General features: G+C 39.8%; 1 protein-coding gene across 1 annotated transcript in view; it reads left to right on the top strand.

Moving 5' to 3' along the window:
* Window positions 1-10,492: 10,492 nt before the first annotated feature.
* The window catches only part of LOC102375705 (neuroligin-4, X-linked), a 58,566-nt gene continuing 49,901 nt past the window's right edge, over window positions 10,493-19,157 (top strand). The window contains exon 1 of the mRNA XM_006025742.2: window positions 10,493-10,559. Coding sequence (XP_006025804.1) covers window positions 10,493-10,559 — 67 coding nt within the window. The remainder of the gene's footprint in view (window positions 10,560-19,157) is intronic.

Below are 19,157 nucleotides of genomic sequence, written 5' to 3'. Positions count from 1 at the left end.
GGGAAAGATGCACAACAATAATTTCATATTCAGTGAATTTAATTTATTGTGCTGCTACTTTATTATGTAATCAATAAATGCTTCCTGTAAGGAAACCAAATCTTCTAATAGGTCACATATTTCATGGATCTAAAGGTCCTATGAAACAATTTTGGCTATATTCAGCAGAATTCTTCAACACTTTCCACAACCTGATGTCAGTTTTCCAGTTGCACAAGTGCCATTTCTGGTGCTTATATACACTTCCCTATTCTGTCACCTATGCAAGATGTGAATGAATAAGTGTGTGTCCACACTACTATTGAGCATGCACAGTAGGCAACATGCTGGCTGGGCAAGTATGCAACTACATAGGCACATTATAGTCTATGTGAGTAGGTGATGCAATTCTACACAGCAAAAGCTAGTAACTAGTAGTTGTTAGATTGAGGAGGGCTCTCCCCTGTTTTAGCCCCAATAGCAGAGCAGTTAGGGTACTTGCTCAAAGAAGTGGAAGACTGCAGTGTTATGTCACCCAGAATGACTTTGAACCTGCATCTTTCCAACTTCCCAGTATAAGCAGGCATAGTTATACCAGGAAGTCCATTTCATCAAGGAGAAATGAAGGACCTAAAGCTACATGTGGTGTCATGATAACTTTTCCAAACTAAATATTTGGAATATTTTGGGTTCTGTGTGTGATTTTTTCCATAATTTAAAATGTTGATAAATCACAACATTTCATCTTTTAATTGTATTTCTATACATTTCTGTCTTTGTGTACATGTGAATAAAATGTTGTGTGAACAAAACTTCTCAGTGGGCATGTTTATAGATGTAAATGCTACTGGATGGGTTTACTCCAGAGTAATTTACTCAGGAATAAACCCACCCTGGGCAGGTGCCAACATGTACTTGCATTTGGGAGAAGATTTGCTTCCATCCTGCTGTACCTCCTGCAGCATCTAGGAGGTTGCTAGCCAAGGGGCTGGCAGGGAGCACAAGCCCAGGAGACAGCTCTCTCCTGGTGGGGGCTGGGAGATTGCTCCCTGCCCCCAGGAGCTGCCTGACTGGGGGCTCCCCAGTTGGGGGCAGGGAGCTTGGAAAGAGCTGCAGGGGAGGGGCATCTAGCACCTCCACCGATGGATGGGCAAGGGGCCTGAGACCTGTCCCTTCCCCACAGTTCTTTTTAAGCCCCATGCCTCAGTTGCCTGATTGGGGCACTGGACTGAGAAAAAGCTATGGAGCTGAGACCTGCCCCAGAACAAGACACTTCCCGGCCAGCCCCAGGATGCATGTAGAAGTCTGAATGATATTGCCTTACTTGCATGCATAGATTTTGACATATCCACTGGGTGCATCTACACAAGATGCTTTACTGTGCAGTAGAGCAAATCACTGCATAGTAAGCAAAATTGTCTACACATGCAGACCCTTACTGCACAGATTGTTTCCACGCAGCCTGGAAATGTCCTAGTCTGCAGCAATCCCAGCCAGCTCCAGGGTGGGCAAGGAGCTCTCCCCATGCAGGGAGTTCCCAGTGCCTACTCTGTGATCTCAGAGTGGAGGCTGGAAGTTCTCTGTTGCCATGGCAGGGGGACATTGTCCTCATATGGGTTCCAGAGGCAGAGCTTGCCCCATCATCAGGCAGCTCCCAATCTCCTGCCCCTTGCTGTCTGGATGACCAGGAGCAAATTTGCTCCTGATTGGCTGTCTACACATTCCTTACTGCACATTAATTACAGGTAGCAAATTAACTGCTGAGTAGAACAAATTAGTGTGCAGTAAGGGTCTGCATGTATAGAGAATGTTGCTTATTATGCAGTGATTTGCTCTACTGTGCAACAAAGCATCTTGTGTAGATGTGCCCAGTGGATATGCCAAAATCTATGCATGCAAGTAAGAAAAATATCATTTATGCAAGAATATCCCAGCAGAAAACTATAGTATGCCATGAATGCACGGGGAAAAGGTGTAGATTTTGTTGCATTCAAGAAAGTGGTAAGATTTAGGCCACTGTTCAACAGGAGACTTAGCTATATATGTACTCCCCTTGACTGAAATCAATCTCTGAATTGATGCTACAGTTCAGGAACATAAGGCAACCAGATACTATATAGTGATGGACACTGGAATTACAGTACTGGATAAATAAAAACAGGTTATAACTGTACTCATTCTGCATTCCAAAATCTATTTCCACTGTCTTCACAAACAGAAGATACTCTCTTTATCTCCAAGCGCATGGAATATGGTTGCCACACACTGTCAATACCTGTAGAGGAATGATCTTTATGGGCTTTTACTAGCCATCGTGAATTATGCTAGCAACACTAGGTGCAAGAAGTGAATGCAACAAAATGATCAGATATGGACAGCCCTCAGATAAAGGAGAGATAAACATGGTTTCATATCACCTTTTCACGCACACCATTTACCTGCATTAAATGCAGCTTAGTCCCTGCTCAGGATCAGTATAGACTAGCTATATTATTTTTAAGGAAAGGGAATTTAGTTGGAGATATGAGAAACTTGGAATTTGTGTTCAAATTCAGACAAAGTGAAGGAAGAAGGTGCATTTATCTTCTTTTTGTACTGGTATTGTAATAATATAGGAAAAGCAGGTATAAATGTGCAATATTTAATTCCATCTGCAAAATCCAAATGAGATGCTTAATGAGAGCAGGAAGCTGTGAAGTGTGTTCTGTATCTTTTCCATTTGGTGAAAACATAGTGTTTTCAGCCTTCCACTGTGAATTCACATCAAAACCTGAAAGAGCAGATGATTGTTAACATGGAATACAAAAAGGTGAGGCCAGCTCTTCATAGTTCAAAGATCTTGGTGATATTTGGATTTTGAGCAGGTAGTTGTTTTAACTGAACTGGTTCACAGTGCTTAAGTATGCCACTAAATTATATTCTGTACACAGTAAAACTTGTCTTATATGAGTGACCAAAGTATGAACCAAAACAGATTGATGAGTCTTTAATTGAAGAAAGGTTAAGCAACATTTTAGTGGAAACCAGAGAAATATCAAATCGTCCCTTAAGACATGCAGCTAAGAATTGAAGGAGCTATTTAGTATAGCTTTCTGTGTTTTGTTTTTAAATTGCTGTGTACTCAGTTTCTGGAAAAGAATATAAAATAATATGTAACAAAAGTTAAAATAAAAAGGTACTAATTCACCAAGTACAGTTCAGTAATCAGTAGAACAAAGTGTTATATTTTCCCTCTCTAATAGTCACTCCACTCTCTAAGTGGACTATTAACCTAAATTACTGCTTTAGTCCTTTCAAGAAAGATAAGAAAAGGAGGTATGGCATAGGGATGAATTACATCCCACTAGGATGAAGCAGGGCTAAACTTGGAGCAGTTTTGTTACATTAGCATTGTTTCTGACTTGTCCACATAGTAAGAATTAGGTCATAACAACTAATGCTATTTTGAAACATTCCCCTTCTGAAACAGCTCCAAGTGTCAATGCGTCCATACGTTTGGTTCACTATTTTTGGTGACTGCACTTAAGAGGAGATCAGTTAAGATGACTGGGACTGAGATAGGTCAGGAGAGCAGAGAGCAAGTGTTGGGTAAAGCTGAGTCAAAGACATTAAGGCAGGAAAGGCTTACAACCCCCTATTGGCATAGAACAGGAAAAATCTAGTAAAAAATGGTAGAAAGTTCTCTGAATATCCAGAGTAATATTTAACTCTGAGGTGGGCAACTATTTCAGCTGGAGGGCCACTTAATGAGTTTTGGTGAGCTGTTGAAGGCTGCAAGGGTAGCCCGGACTCTTTGCAGGTGCCCTGCCCCCTGGTTGCTATTTGGGACTGAAAGTCTCACCCATAACTCTGAATCATTGCCACTGTAAGTCCCTCCCCTTACCCAAGGAGTACTTCTTTTGGGAAGGAGGTTTGCCAGATTGGAACCAGAAAAGAAAATTATATACTAAAAATCAAACATCTACTATAACATTTTTTTTTAATTGTCCTTATTTGTGTGTGTTTGCTTAGCATATGTAGAGGAAATTGCATAATAGCTCAAAATGAAGTCTTACTTTTGTATATTGTGGGGGGCATGGGTGGGTGGGTATGGGGTTTGTGGGGGGCTATGAGTGTATGTGTGTGCATCTGGGATGTGAGGGAGGGTGTGGATGTGCATGTGGGGTTTGTAGGAGTGTGTGGTTCAGTGGGTATGAGGTTTGTGGGGGCTGTGGATGTGTGTGTATGTGGGCTGTGGGGGAGAGTGTTGTTTGTATGTGTGGGGTTTGTAGGGGGTGTAGGTGGGTGGGTATGAGGTTCATGGGGGGCTGTGTGTGTCTGTGTATGGGGCGTGGGGGAGGGTGTGGGTGTATGTATAGATATGTGGGGTGGGGGTATGCATGTGGGTGGATGGGTATGAGGCTTGTGGGGAGCTGTGGATGTGTGGGAGGGTTGTGGGGCATGTGGAGGAGGAGGGTGGCCGGGGGAGTGTGGGTCCATGTGTATGTTGGGGTGGGGGTGTGGAATCCCCCCTACAAACATGCATCCCCCATTGTGCACAGTCCCTGCCACCAGCAGCAACAGCAGGTGGCAGGCCTTCGAGGTACTCATGGCCCATGGCAGGGAGAGCCCCCCAGTACCGCACAGTCCTAGCAAGCCCCAGGACTGCACATGGCTGCTGGCTCCATCACATGGGGCTTACATGCCTGAGCCGTTTGCCTCCAGGGGGGTGCCCATAAAATGAAGCTTATGGTCTGGCCCTGGTGATTGGCTGGGGTGGCATTGAGAGGGGCAGATCCAGCCCAGCTTCACAGCATGGAGCTCCTCACTGTTCCCCATGACCTGTGTGTGACAGTGAGCGGGGCCAGGATACTGGCTCCATTGCACAGGACTCCCCCTGGAGGTGCAGGGCTCAGGCAGATAATCCAGGAACTGCGTGTGAGGCCCAAGCGTCCTATGGGATGGAGCCAGGTGGGCCCCATGCCCCTGCTGGCCTTGTGCTTCTGCCACCCTGCCCTTGGTCACCCCTGGCCCCAGCCCCAGGGTACCGCAGACCTCATGCTCCTAGCCAGCTGTCACTTTACTCTTGCCTGTCATCACCACCACTTCCCCTGCCTGCCACATCTGCTGCCCTTCTCCTACCACTTCCCTAACTTCTCACCCACCCACCATTGCTCCCCCCACCCGCCTTTTGCTGCCACCACTTCCCACCCACCCACCACCGCTGCTCCCACCCTTCTGCTGCCACCATCACCACCAACAGTTCCTCTCCCTCCCCTTGCTGCTGCCTTTCCTCTGCCTGCTGCCATTTCTCTGTCTGCAGGGCCAGGGTCAGGGCTGTCCTGTGGGTGAGGGTGGGAGCGCAGCACACACTGCCCCCATGGGAATGAGCAGGGCTCAGCCCCATGAGAGTACAGCAGGGGCAGCAAGGGGTTGGGCTGGATGCCTGTAGCGAATTGGTAGACAACTGCCTGCAGGCCAGATGAAATCACATGGCAGCCCCGATCTGGCTCATGGGCCATAATTTGCTCACCCCTGATTTATCTACTCTGTAGCTGCTCTTACTGGCTGGATCCTCTAGGCCAAGTTGATGTAGATTTTTGGTTACTTTTTTAAACCTGAAAATTGGGGATTTTTTTTTTTTTTCATCAGAGAAAACCAGGATCCCTGCTGATTATTTCTACCAGTAAAAGTTTAATGTCTGTACCTGGCCTTAGTGTTTAATTTAAAAATAACTATTTTCCTTTTCAGTGAGAAGAGCTATTGCTTCCAATACAGGTTTCCCTTGCGTTATGTGGATTCTGTACGTGCAAATTCGCTATTATGCAATGACCCTTTTTATACCAAAAATTCATTATATGGGAGGTAAATTCACTCTTATGTGATTGGTATAGTGGAAGCCCACAGTCGTCTGCTTTTTGTGGTGCATTGTGGGAGTGACGCACACCAAAATAGTCTCCTGTGTGTATCTGTGCTCCTTGCTCGTTGTCTGAAACATGTGTTTCTGTAGTTGCCATCCCCATTATGAGAGTGCCCTGTGCTTGTGTGTACTGTCTGCTGTTGGTGAGTACCAACATTGTCTTGTAAAAGTGGTAGAAATGGGTCTCGGGGTCAGTACAGTCAAAGTCTTGGAAAGTATCCCTATCCTACATTATAAAGTGGGCTTCCTTTATGAGAATTCAAGTTATGCACCGTTTTCCAGGAACACATGTACAGGATAAAGTGAGGGAAACCTGTATAGCTGTTTCAGTGCAGCATGATGGTAATTTAAATATGATAGCACGGTAATGGGCACCAAGGAACAGCAAGGAATGCCTCTGAAAACAGCTCAGGTAGTAAAAAGATAGGTGGCAAAGGACAAGATGAGGTATGCTAAAAAATCAAAGAAATGTATCCATCAATTTATTTAGGCATCCTGCTCAGCAGTAACCAGCAACTATTTTTTTTTCAGTTGTAAGACCCTAAATCAGATAAAAAAGTTGTCTAAGGTAGATTTCCTTTCTTTTTTCATTTAAATACAAACCAGTATTCACCACTTTTTTTTACATGTGTTACATTGTTCAAACATTTTGTTTGTATATCTTCAAACTTCTATACTTGGTATGAAAAACTATACTCGGTATAAGAAACTTCTTTCTTGGTGTGAAAAATATAAGCAATGAAGATGCCCTGAAAAAGTCCCCCTCTCCCCCAATCTAATTCCCTGCCCCAAAGAAACACAGTTTATTTTATGTAATGAAATCATATAAATACTTGGATAAACATGTAATTTTTTGCTCCCTAAAATGTCTCTTGTTAGCAAATATGTTATTTTTCCCTTAATCCTTTATATTGAAGTAACCTCAGTTGGTACCCATATTGGGTTAGGAATGAAAACGAGACAAATAAATTGCATAGAATTTATCTGATATCACTGAGATCTAATCTCTGTTTTCTGTAACAAAATGGCCTCATTCTATCAATTGCAGCCTTTCCTAGACTACTGTCAAACACCACACTGAATTTTACCCTGATTAGATAGGATTCTATAACTCATCCATTCCTATCATTGTGCTGTGTAGAGGGGTCTGATTTGATCTCTTGCTGTTCTTATCTCTGCTGAGAAATATGCAATGATGTTTCATTTTATAGAAATAATAAAAATGGAAATGAGGCTGTCATATGTAATATGCTTTCAAGTGAGTATTTTATTACAAGTCAGATTTTCCCTCCATATTTTGAATACCCAGGTGGTATAAAATCTGTTCAACATATGCACTTGCCAAAAAGACCAACTCCCCAAAACAGCTTTTGGTGATATTCTGGAGTTTCAGAAATATTGTTCTACAGTATGGTCCATGAGCCAAATCCAGATTAGGAGACTTTTATAGCATATCTATACAGCTTTTGTGTTGCACCAAGGAGTGCTGCCATGAAGTGAAGTCTACCCACTTGTTCTTGCTGTGTGCTGCAACTCCTGAACCTGAGATAATATAGAATAATCGTAAGTACTCACCCAGCACAACTCTTGGGTTCTCTTTCTTGGGTATGTTTAGAGATATGCACTCAGTGCCACTCTAAGAGGGCTACAGTGCATGACTTGCAAAAGTGTATGCATCAGGAATCAGTTGGTAGGGCATGCTCCCAGATTCAGCAAGGAGTCAATGCAGTCATGTATAAGATTCCATTAAAGGGGCAATTTCAAAATTAGATGCACCTGATTAGATTCTATTAGGTGATGGAAGAATGGAAAACGTCATACAAACATTACTTTCTTGGATATGTTACATTAAAAAAAATATTGCTTTCCCTTTTGGATACAATATTTGCCAGTGGCTTGATTATTATAGGTTTTCCTAACAATTCTAGTATGAGTGTCTTCTTACTGGCTCTTTTTTCCCATAAAATTAAGTATAATAGAAATAATCCCATGTTAGATGATTCCTATAGAACAGGCAAATTAACATAAATAAATTAAGGATCGCTACAAGTATTTGTCCCCAAAGTAATTTGACTCTAATTTTTTTTGAGATTTAAAACCATTACAAAAATTAAAATAATTTAATAACTAAATATATATATATATACACACACACACATACTTTCTCTCTCTAAGAGATATATATATCTTAATGATGTAAATATATGGTTTAAAATATTGTGCCTCTATATTCTTGATTATGTGCCAAACTAAAAGCATTCTCCAATACCCAAGTACAGCCCTATATAAAAGTTTATCTAGATATGATCAGGAGCAGATCATACTGTAAATCTACAAAAAACACCAACAACTCTCTGGGTATCTTTTCTGGGGGAGGAAGGGATTGTTTGAATTTTTCAGGCTGGAAAAAGGATTTCTAACTCATTTTGACAGTCTGCCTTTGGAGTAGTATCCTTGCAGTACACTCACTGCTGAAGCAGAATATGTTGGTTCTGTGGGGTTGCAGCAGTATCAAAATCTCAGTTGGAAAAGACACTTTTATTTAAGTCCAAGGGGGCACATCTATGTGTGCAGGTAATGAACCTGAATAAATTCTGGTGCAGTTCACATCAAAGTTTTTTTTTATTTCTCTGAGGTGCAGCATTTACACATGTGCCTGAGACTGCAGGACATTGGGCTGGGGTGGCGCTAGCTGGCAGGCAGCCCCCACACTGTAGCATCCTCGTGCCCCAGCCATCCCTAGTCACTGTTTATACGTGCATTGTGGTGAAGTAAATAACTCCACAATAGGATAGTATTTGTGTCTGGCAGTACTATCCCATGGCAGATTTAATTAGTTTACTCTGGCCTAATAGCATCACACTTCAAATAGTGATGCTTTACTGAGAAGCTAATTAGGCAACATTGCAGTAAAGTGTACATGTAGCCCCTAGTATATCCCCATAGAGTTATTTTTAAATGGCTTCTGCAGTATTGCATTTCTGTAATATCTATTCCATACAGTTTACCTGTACAGACCATAACTAAAAGATACTTTTTTTTTCTCCCCATATACGGTTCCCCCCATAGTCTTAAGGCTACATTTGCCTTTAGGACTGGGGAGAAGTAAACCAACCATTTTTTCTAAAGACTGGTAGAAGACAGTGGGATTCCTCTAACTGCATTTTTGATGGAAGTTAAAGTTTTTTGTAACATGGGTTATACCACACAAGCTCCTTGGACTGAGTTTGTGCAAGAAAATTGCTCTTAATGTCTACCCTGCAATGAAGACACTATTGATATCAGCTATTGAAGTTACTTCCTTAGCTTTGGTGGGAGAGGTCTTAACTCTGGTGCTGTAGGCTCCATATTCAAACCCTGCAGATGACTCATACTTAAAAGAAAAGAATAAGAGATGGGAAAATGACATTTTCCCTCCAGCTTTGATTTATCTACTTCTTTTTTTGATTTGGCATCCAGCATCACTAACATTGTACACTACCAATTTGTGTGTAGTCTACAAGCAGAGCTTGTCATGGAAGAAGGAACTTGATTTAGTGCAGATGAGGCTTTTTCTAAAAGGGCCAAATTCTCAAAAGTGTATCATCAGTAAGATCTGGAAACAAGCATGTGTGATTACCCAACATCTGCTGCTACTGTAGTGATTACTGGCTCCTAAAATATTTCCACACATAACTTATCCAAAAGGCCGATGTTATAAAAAAATCCTTCATTGTACTCCTATGTACAGATAAATCAGCCGAATAATTTCTGTTCCATAATATTCTGTGGATTTCAGCAGTGAAGAATGGATGCAAGAATTTTCTAGCACTACTTCAATATCTGGTATCAAAACTTCTAGTAAACACCTCTAAGTACTGACACTGGAAGCAGGAAGCAAGTAGTAAAAATTGTGTTTGTTCCAAGTTTTGTATTTCTTGTGAGCAGTCACAGCTGAGAAAATTCACAGTCTCTAAACTAGACTGAGGATCTAACAGAGCTGCCAAAAATGGATTTTAAATTCTGTAAAAAAGTTTGCTATTTCAGGCTCTAAATTAGGGCAAAAAGCATAATTTCAAACCTTTGCTTTATGAAAAAATCCCTTAATTTTAAACACATTGAAATATTTTAATAACATCAACAAATGTCTTATTGAAAATGTATGAAAATCAAAGCAAAACAAATTGTTCATATTTTTTCCCACCCTCAAACAGGAATTAAACCAGCGGTTAACTCATTTTGAATTTTCACCTCGAGCAAGGAAAAGCAAAGGGTGAAGAATGTTTATGTAAAGAGATTAGCATCAGTAAATCTTAAAAAAAAAAATGCAACGTTGCTTAGGACTGTATCTGGGGGGACTCCTGGGTCAGGAAAGGAAGGGGAAGATGTGTAGAAGGCCAATTCTTGCTATTCTGTGAGGCACTGCTACATCATATAAGAGCTACTTTGCAGAAGTAACAAAATGCCTGTCATACTGGCATGAATTACTTAAACCTCAAGATAGTTGCCCAACTCATGGGTCCAAGCAAAGTCCCCAGTGTTTTGCATTAGTCTTGTCCCAGAGGAGTTTGAATGGACAAGAGAGGGCATGCAAGATCTGAGGTAGTAGACTGCTAAGCTGCTCTCTTTAGTAGGATGAAAAAGGAGGAGTTACAGGATTCTGCTGAGAAGCTGTTGGAATGGGCTGTCGTGGTCTGGAAAGGTAGGAGAAGCCTTACCCACTATCCAGTGCCATGTGTAGATGAAATGACAGGGATGTGAGCACGACACTTTCAAGCAGGCTAAATGCTTTTGCACCACTTTAATGATGTCAGTGTTTGCACACGTCAGAAGTATATTGCGCATTAATTCCAGCCGCTGTAGGAAATTCAGTGGCATAATGTACCTTAAATGACTTGGGGTGCAGCTAATTAAAACTCATCAGAGGAGTTTTAGTTTGCTGTCCCTACAGCCACAGAGCAAAGCACTGGGCTCTGTGCAGCTCAGGGGTTCTGCAAGCAGCCTGGCAGCAGCCCAGGAAGGCAGGCTCTGCCCAAGAAAAGCGGCGAGCCTGATCTTTTTTTTTTTTCCCTGGAGCCTGCCTGCCTGCAGGAGCTGCATGGGGGCCTGGTGCTTCCCTTCTATGGCTGCAGTGCCCCCTGGGACTGCCCAAGCTGGGTGCCTGCAGGCAGGTGCCACCTGGGAGGGGGCCACTGCTGCTGTGGAGGCAAGAACCAGTCCCCACCACCAACCTAGGGATCGCTCCACCAGCCAGTAGCTCACCCTCCCCTCCCTGCTGCCAGAGAAGCAGGTAAGTCAGTGTGTGCATGACGTGGGGGTTTAAAGGGCCCTAAATTGAAGTGGTGCTTTAAAAAACCTACCATGTTAATTTAGAGTCCCCGTTTCATCTACACACAGCCCAGAACAAGGGAAAGGAGTCTTGAAATATAGGGACAATGCTTTGGAGCAGATTCTTAAACAGGCCTTGCAGACCAGGGTTCTCTCAGTCCCATACACAAGGAAAGTCAGTATTAAACATAATATTTTACTGCATACAACCCTTACCACCAATAAGTCATGCATCTTGTTTTTGACAGGTAGAATAAAGGAAAAAAAAATATTTCCATACTTGTAGCCGCAGAGAGGAGGGACAGAGCCTTGCTTATCCTCCCTCTTCTGCTCAGATAAAAGCTACAGCCGTTAACCCTTCAAACCTGAATTATCGGAAGCTCTTAACTGCTCAGCCAAAAACTGAAACTGTAGCTGCTACTGAAGACTGGAATCTACGGCTGATCTAAGATTGAGAAAAGAGCTAAAAACAATTAGCAGGGCTGTGAGATAGGAGAAGAGAGATAAAGAGTAGATAACACCAACGATAGGATAGATAGATTAGTGGAACATCAAGACCATTAAAAAGGAGAGAGGGTTGTTAACACTTGCTGAGTGAAGAAAAATTAATGGGAATCAGGTAGTTTATAATTAAAAAATGAAGTCAGTCAGTGCTACCTGAATAAAAATGCCACTGCTGCTCCTGGCAGTTGGTTTTATATTTTGTGTGGATCAGTCATCCAAGCAGCGTATGACTCTACCACAAAGTCCCCCTGAATCTGCCCTGCTGGACTATCCCCCTCCCTCCATACAGCTACTAGCGAGAAAGAAGGAAAAGCAGAAGCAGCCATCTTGCAATATCTTCATGTTTCTATTCTGGGCAGAAAAATCAGCTTGATAGGCACACTAATTTTGAAAGGCTATTTTTGAGAAAAAACATGAATGTGGTATGTGAGCTAATACAGTAATTGCTTAGTTTGTCACAGCCTATACGTTTTGTTAACTTTAAAGGTTGTTTATTTGAAAACAAAACACAACAAAATCCTTGCCCCAAATCACAATGAACAGAAGAGAAAGCACACAAATATTTGATATAAACATAGGTATTCATATTGTTAGTTCTGTTTCTCTTATAATTGAGTAAATTATAATGAATTATAGTGAGTAGTGAATTTTTCTATTCCTTGGATGAACCAAACATGTTTTGGGCTGACTCCATTTCTTTTTGTTTTTCTTCTGTTCTGTTGTTTCTGGTTTTGTCTTGTTTTTTTGCTCACTTGACAAACAGAAAAAGGGGAAAAACTGCAGAAAAATAGGGGTTGCAGCGTTCAAACCTCTTGACAAAGTTTATTTTATCTTTGCTTTTTTAAAACTCGGTTTACTTATTTTTAATACCAATTTATCAAATAAATGTTTACAAAATAAAAAGTCAAAATATTTCCTTTGAAAAAATGCTGAAACCAATTATATTGACACATCTGCATTTTCTTTTTCAAGAAAAATATCCTGAACTCAAGATAAATTCAGGATAAGGACTAAAAAACAGAGACTGTGAGAAACACAAAACTGAGGAAAAGAGAAGAGTGCAGAACACACACCACTATCATAATATCTTTGAATCAAAGCCATTAAGTTTTCTCTGCGCACACACCCACTCCACACATGCTACATCCCTAAATGGATGCACTATTTTTGCATTAGTTCAGCACTAAGAACCCACCAGTTATCACTAGCAAGAACACCGACTTATCGATATGTGCTTAGCACGGCAGTAATGTATTACATTACATGCATTTCAGAGGGTAATATAAACAGAGTGGGTGTGCCATGCTTCACTGTAATGCTTCTTAGTATGATTATTTATCATGTAGACATGTCCTAATAGAACAAACCAGGGTGTACTATATGGTTTGTTCATGTGATCCCCATTAGATTTGGTGACAATTCACTTGCATACAAATGGATTTCTGTGCAATTTGATATGTGGTGCATATTCAGGATGCACTTTAAAATCCAATGGCTTTTTACAAGTTATTTATTTTGAAATTATATCTTCTCTTTTTCCAACTTTTCATCTTCCCAGTCTCACATCTTTTCCCCTCTGGATGCTAAGTAGGATGAAATAAGCTTATGCCACATTGGAAAAATTGTTTTTGATCAAAATAAAATATTCTCACCTTAAAGTTTTATACTTTACTTTTCACAAAGAAAGAAATATATGTCAAGACGTATTTATTGTCTTTTTTTTTTTTTTACAAGCGGTGCATTTTTTAATACACCTGCACTAGAAATGTACTTAATAAATTATCTTTAAAATGTCATTCCTCAAGCTCAAGTTCTCTGAATGTGGTTAGGGCTGGAAGAGCTATGCATTAAAATTCTCTGAGCTATATTCTTCAGTCTTTTTAGGCAGTTCTGTGCTTTTCTGGTTTCGCAAGGTAACCATAAGCCTATCCTAAATAACTAGCACAGGATGGATTCTTCATGAGAAAATCTCCACTACTGCAAAGCCATCATAATGGCTGTTCTATCGCACTCCCCCATGACAGCAGGGAAAAGGAACAGGACAGAGTTACCTGTAAAGCAGTGGAGATACACAAAGCATCCAGGTGACACTCCTCTGTTCCATTAGCAGTTGAAAATAGAGTAACCTTCAATGCTGAACACTGCACAGTTGGAGAATGCATGGCTCCTTTTCTGTCTCCAGGCCAGAAGATATGGAGACAGATTTTCAAAAGAACTCAGTTCCTAAGTAGGTAACTAAATAAGGACCAGACATGTTACAGTAACTCAGCACCCAGAGTTTCAGTGTGGTACACACAGATTTTTCAGGAAAAAATGAGCAATTTACAAAAAGTTGCCAATTATTTTGATGTCTAATTGGGGGCTTTAGGTTTTTTGGTAATCTGGTTCCTCTCCTAGTGCTGGTGACAGAAAATTCTTGCCCATTGTACACATCAAGTTTTTACAACTTTTAGCATTCCCTTCCTTCCCATTTCTTAGCCATATAATGAAACCTATATCATTATGATTTATGATTTTCATAGTCATGGTCTGAATATAAATTCTAATTTCTAACTATCTATTCCTATTACTGATATCTGAGCATCAGTCATTGTTGTACAATTGGGAACTGAAGAGAGATCCTAAGTGACTTTCTAAGACCCAAGAGGGGAAGAAAACTGAACCCAAATCTCCCAAATTCCAGGTTGGCATCCTAATTATAACATCTTTTCTAGTTCTGCTTTTAAACAGGAGATTCCCTTTATACTTGAAGGGGAACAAGACATGTTAGGCTCACAGAAAAAGCCCTCCAAAATACATAATATGAAAAAGGGTTTTAAATTGATTTGATAAAAAACCTTCTTAAATAGTGACTGAGAACATGTTAAAATGCATTAAAGTTTGAACTGACATGTTTTTCAGTATCCATGGCAAAGAATGACTTTTCCAATGTTAATGGGACTTCAAACTGACATTGACATTTTAGTGTATAAAATTTTGCTTCTTTTTTCACTCCCATGCCTTATGCAAATGGCTGTGCAGACTTTTAAGAAATTTAGTGCTCTACAAAATGTCAGAGAAATGACTTTGTTAAAGCTCCAGCTTTATATTTGAAAGGGCTACTATTTTATAAAGTGCACAGTAACTCTTTGTAGAAATAGAGGTAAGTAATTTTCATGAAGTTTTTTATTATACCATAGCCTAGATTCACAGTCAACCAGTCTTTTTAATTGGTCTAACCTTCCCTTGCTCTACCTTGCATGAGGATAGCAGGAACATTACAGCCATAATCCAACATCAAAAGACAGTAAATGGTACAGTTTGACATGAAGTAAGACACTCTGGGTGTATCTACACATGCAATTAATTCAAAGTGATTTGATCTGGAGTAAACTACTTCTGGGCACAGCATCTACATGTGTACTCGGGACAGCAACAAGCTGAGCTAGGACAGAGCAGTTTATGCCAGGGCTGCTCAGCCCCAGGCTCCAGATGGCAGCATCAAGTGTTGGCTGGGCATGGGGGTGCTGAAAGTGCAGAACTGTGTGGATAGGCAGCAGGCAGGAATCTGGCCCACAGCTGACTGGGCATAATTTATGCCCGCAGTCAGTGTCTATACATGAGTTTAATTGCAGAAAATTACCCTGGTATAAGACAATCCTGTCAGAGTGTAAGATAGCACGGATCCTAACCATAATATCTTACTGTGGTGTTAACTAGTTTACTGTGGCCTAATACCATTGCACATGTAGGTGGTGATGCCTTACTCTGCAGCTAATTAGTCTACTCTGCAGTTCAGTGCATGTGTAGATGTGGCCTCTGTCTACCATTTATAATTTGTATAAATACTTAATTTGTTTCTAACTTCAGTTTCTGAATGTAGACCATTTTTATAAACAAAGGAGTATTTTACATTCAGATATAAATAAAAATATATTATTAATTTTGTAGGATAGAGTTTTTAAAGGTAGAACATGTTTTCCATGACAGTTTCAAAATATATATATCACTTTGTATTAAATACCTTTCAGATAGTCAAAGCCTGATTCTTATTTCCTAAGTAGCTTTCCAGATTCCAGAAAACAAGAAAAAAATGTTCAACAGTATCTAAACATTGTGGTTTACTAACTTGTACACTAGCTTATGTACTATTATATTTATATATACTACATATAATATATATAAAATTTGGAAAGGCTTCTTAAGTCTAGAATGAAATTCTTGGTTGAAAAAGATTAAGCCACCCCAGAATAACAAAAACAGAAGTGCAAGTGGAGCATTCTTTTACCTTTAAAAAAAAAATCTTATTTTCAATAAGAGAAAGTGTAAAGATAGGTAACCAGATGAAAGTTCCTGTTTTGCCCTATTTGAAGGAGACTTTTGAACTTTGTCTTCTATATCTGAAAAGAACGTATGTACCTCAGGGCTGCAGTCAGACTCTATCATCTACTGAATATTCAATTAGTTATGTAAAACTGAACAGCTCCAACAGGAGGTATTTTAAAGGCCAAAGTGGTCACCTGGGATGCTGGATACCCAGTTTCATGATCTGTAGCAAATCAGGTTGAACAAGGGAGTGAATCTGCCTTTTCTCTCTCTCAGGCAGAAGGTAGCCAGAGTAGAACCTTAGAAACTTTTTAGATTTTCTTCTTTGTCCTAGGTACATGCTATAACTGTTGGGCTTTTGGCTTTTCCAGAGCATGTTAACTCCCTCTCATTAAAAAACAAACAAACAAACAAACATTGGTTGTTTGTACCAAATAAAACAAAAATCAATATTAAACCCACTTTTTCAAAATGGAATCCTTGTTTTCTAGTTGCCTTAATAGGAATATGTTCCTGTCTATCTTAGGATTTTATATCAGCAGCAATCAAAACTGTACCTAACCTATGAATACTGCCTGATGTGCTGAATTTGCTGAAGTCTCAAGTTTGGTTTTTTGGGTTTTTGGGGTTTTTTTGCAGCAACATGTCATCTCTAATCAGGACTCTTATTAGTCATTTCATTCTCTTCACTTTTACTTATGACTCAACCAGTTTATTGCAGTAATTTTTCTGAAGTTTATGCACATTTTCAGTCCTAACATTGAAACAGCATCTACTTAAAAATCACATAAATAAATGCAGTAAGGAAAGACTGAATTTCATTAAAAAATATCTAGAAATGCTATTGAAGCAGCAGTGATTATTACAGACTAGGTGCATCAACATGAGACGCTACTCTACCATAGCTCATTGCTACCACGCAGTAGTGTTTCTGACCATTAACTGTGCAGCAACAATACTTCACACTAGTAATGAGCTTCTGCTTAGTAGCTCATTGCTACTGTACAGTAGCATTGAGCAAAAGCTGTGCGGCAATGGTACTGCACAGTAACACTAGTTACTGTTCAGTCATTTAGTATTTGCTTATGCAGGTACTGAATGACTGCACAGTAGTAACTGCGCACTCCACTGTACACATAGAAGTGGCCACAGGGTTCGTCTACACGAGATGCTAACTACGCAGTAGGCTAATACCACTGTGCAGTGGTGTACTAGGTAAAAACCATGCTAATATGCTATTGCGCAGTAGTATTAGGCTACTGCACAGTTAATGTCCAAAAAAACCCATGTGTCGGTGCTATTGGGCAGGAATATGAGTTAGTGTTCATTGATTTAGTACTTGGTTATTCAAGTCTTAAATTTAATGCGCAGTAACTATGGTGTATTAATGAACGTGTAGACACACCCAGTGAGAGAAAAAATTCTTGTTCAGTTAATTTCTTGTCCATTTAATTCAAGTGGGCACAGCTATGAGCAAAGGAATCTAAGGTAAGAATGAAAATTTCTTCCCATTTTTTGTTCCCTTTGTCATCATTGTGCAGACATTTATTTTATGGTTTCTTCCTTACCCTGGTACCATCTCATGGCAACAAAATTAGGAGGGACGAGTGAGGTGGAAAAGCTCACCAGGAAAAGGTACTTACTAAAATTGTTAGTGGCAATTAAAAAATGCCCAAAATCAATTTTATCTAAAAATATTTTATTTTCCCGCTTTCTTTTTTCAATGTTCGGTTGTCTGTCTGATCATGTTTGTTCAAATAAAGTCATAATACACATAATCATATATTTATGTGGTGGGAAAAGTCAAGTTTTATTTTTGCTGTGGAAAAAGACATTTTAACCATTCATTTGCTTTGCCCAAATATGTGCCTGGCACAGCACACACTTTCTCTCTCTCCAGTCACTGATGTATTGTTAGGCATTTTTCTGAGGCCTATCAAGAAATGTATTCCTTAGATATTAAGGAGACAAATCCTTCATTCTCAATATTTATTTATTTATTTATTACATCATAGTGGAAATGATGGGCATGTTGGAATTTTTTTTCCCCCTTGGATTCATCCTTGTAATATGGGTAGTCAAGTTTTTGCTTTCCATATAACCTTTCAGAGCCACTCTACACAGCTTTTCCACTTGTGAATCCTGATCTCTGGAACTTTCTAGTTTGTTCTAGTTCTATTTCTAATCTGTTAAGTCAACTCCCTTTTTAAAATATCCATTTAGATTTTATTTTGTCTTCCCTTTTTTCTTTAGCTTTCATGATCTTATTTCTCTTTGCAACTTCTTGTGATATTATATCTAAACTGTATTCTGTGAAACAAGTTATGCTTGGCTAGTGCTTCTTAAGTTTGTTAGTTTTGTGGGAGAAGCAATTGTTCCTCCCTCTTGTACCTTGAAATTTGAGGCCCTGATCACCATTTGGGGGAGCTGTTGCCTCTGGAATATGGAATACTAGTTGTAACTGGAGACAACAATCTTGTTTTCACATCATTTAGTTTTAGACTAATATGAAAGAAAACCTCTAGTGCAAACTGCATTACAGTCTGGTATTTTTAGATAAAACCTAGTGTGTTGACAGATGGTAAACATTAAATTTACAGCTACTGGATTTTACATCTGGGAAATGGTTCATACAGGATGTGCAGGCTGATCTTGCAAAGGTATGTATGTGAGTATGTCCATTGATTTCAGGGCTACTTGTGTATATAAAGTTGTTCAGAGATGCAAGTAATTGTAAGATTGGGCATATAGAATCTACCTGTCCAAAAAGTTTCTTGCCTTAGGTCGCATTAGCTTAGTATAATTGGAACTGTTGTTTCACTTCCCACAGGAAACTTGTGAATTCCAACTCACCAGTGAGATCCGTTTTCATTCAATTTCTTTGTATTTTCATGGCAAAGTCTTCCATACAAACATGTTAAGACAATTTACAGACACCCCAAAACATCTAAAAGATCACCAGGAAAACATACCTTATTCTGTCCTTTTATTTTAGAATTTAATAACAAAGCACTGCAAAGTGTTTACAACTATTTTGTTTTCCTGTTGTTCATTCCATTGATGTGTCTACATATCACTTGCTTCATTGTAATGACTTAGCTATGATCCTATTTAATATGCAGATTTGGAACTATATGAAGAAGTTCAAATCTGTGATATGGTC

This window comes from Alligator sinensis, unplaced genomic scaffold (genome assembly GCF_000455745.1).
Source record: "Alligator sinensis unplaced genomic scaffold, ASM45574v1 scaffold286_2, whole genome shotgun sequence".
NCBI lineage: Eukaryota > Metazoa > Chordata > Crocodylia > Alligatoridae > Alligator > Alligator sinensis.
Note: the sequence above shows the minus strand (reverse complement) of the source record. Positions and strands in the feature narration are given on the sequence as shown.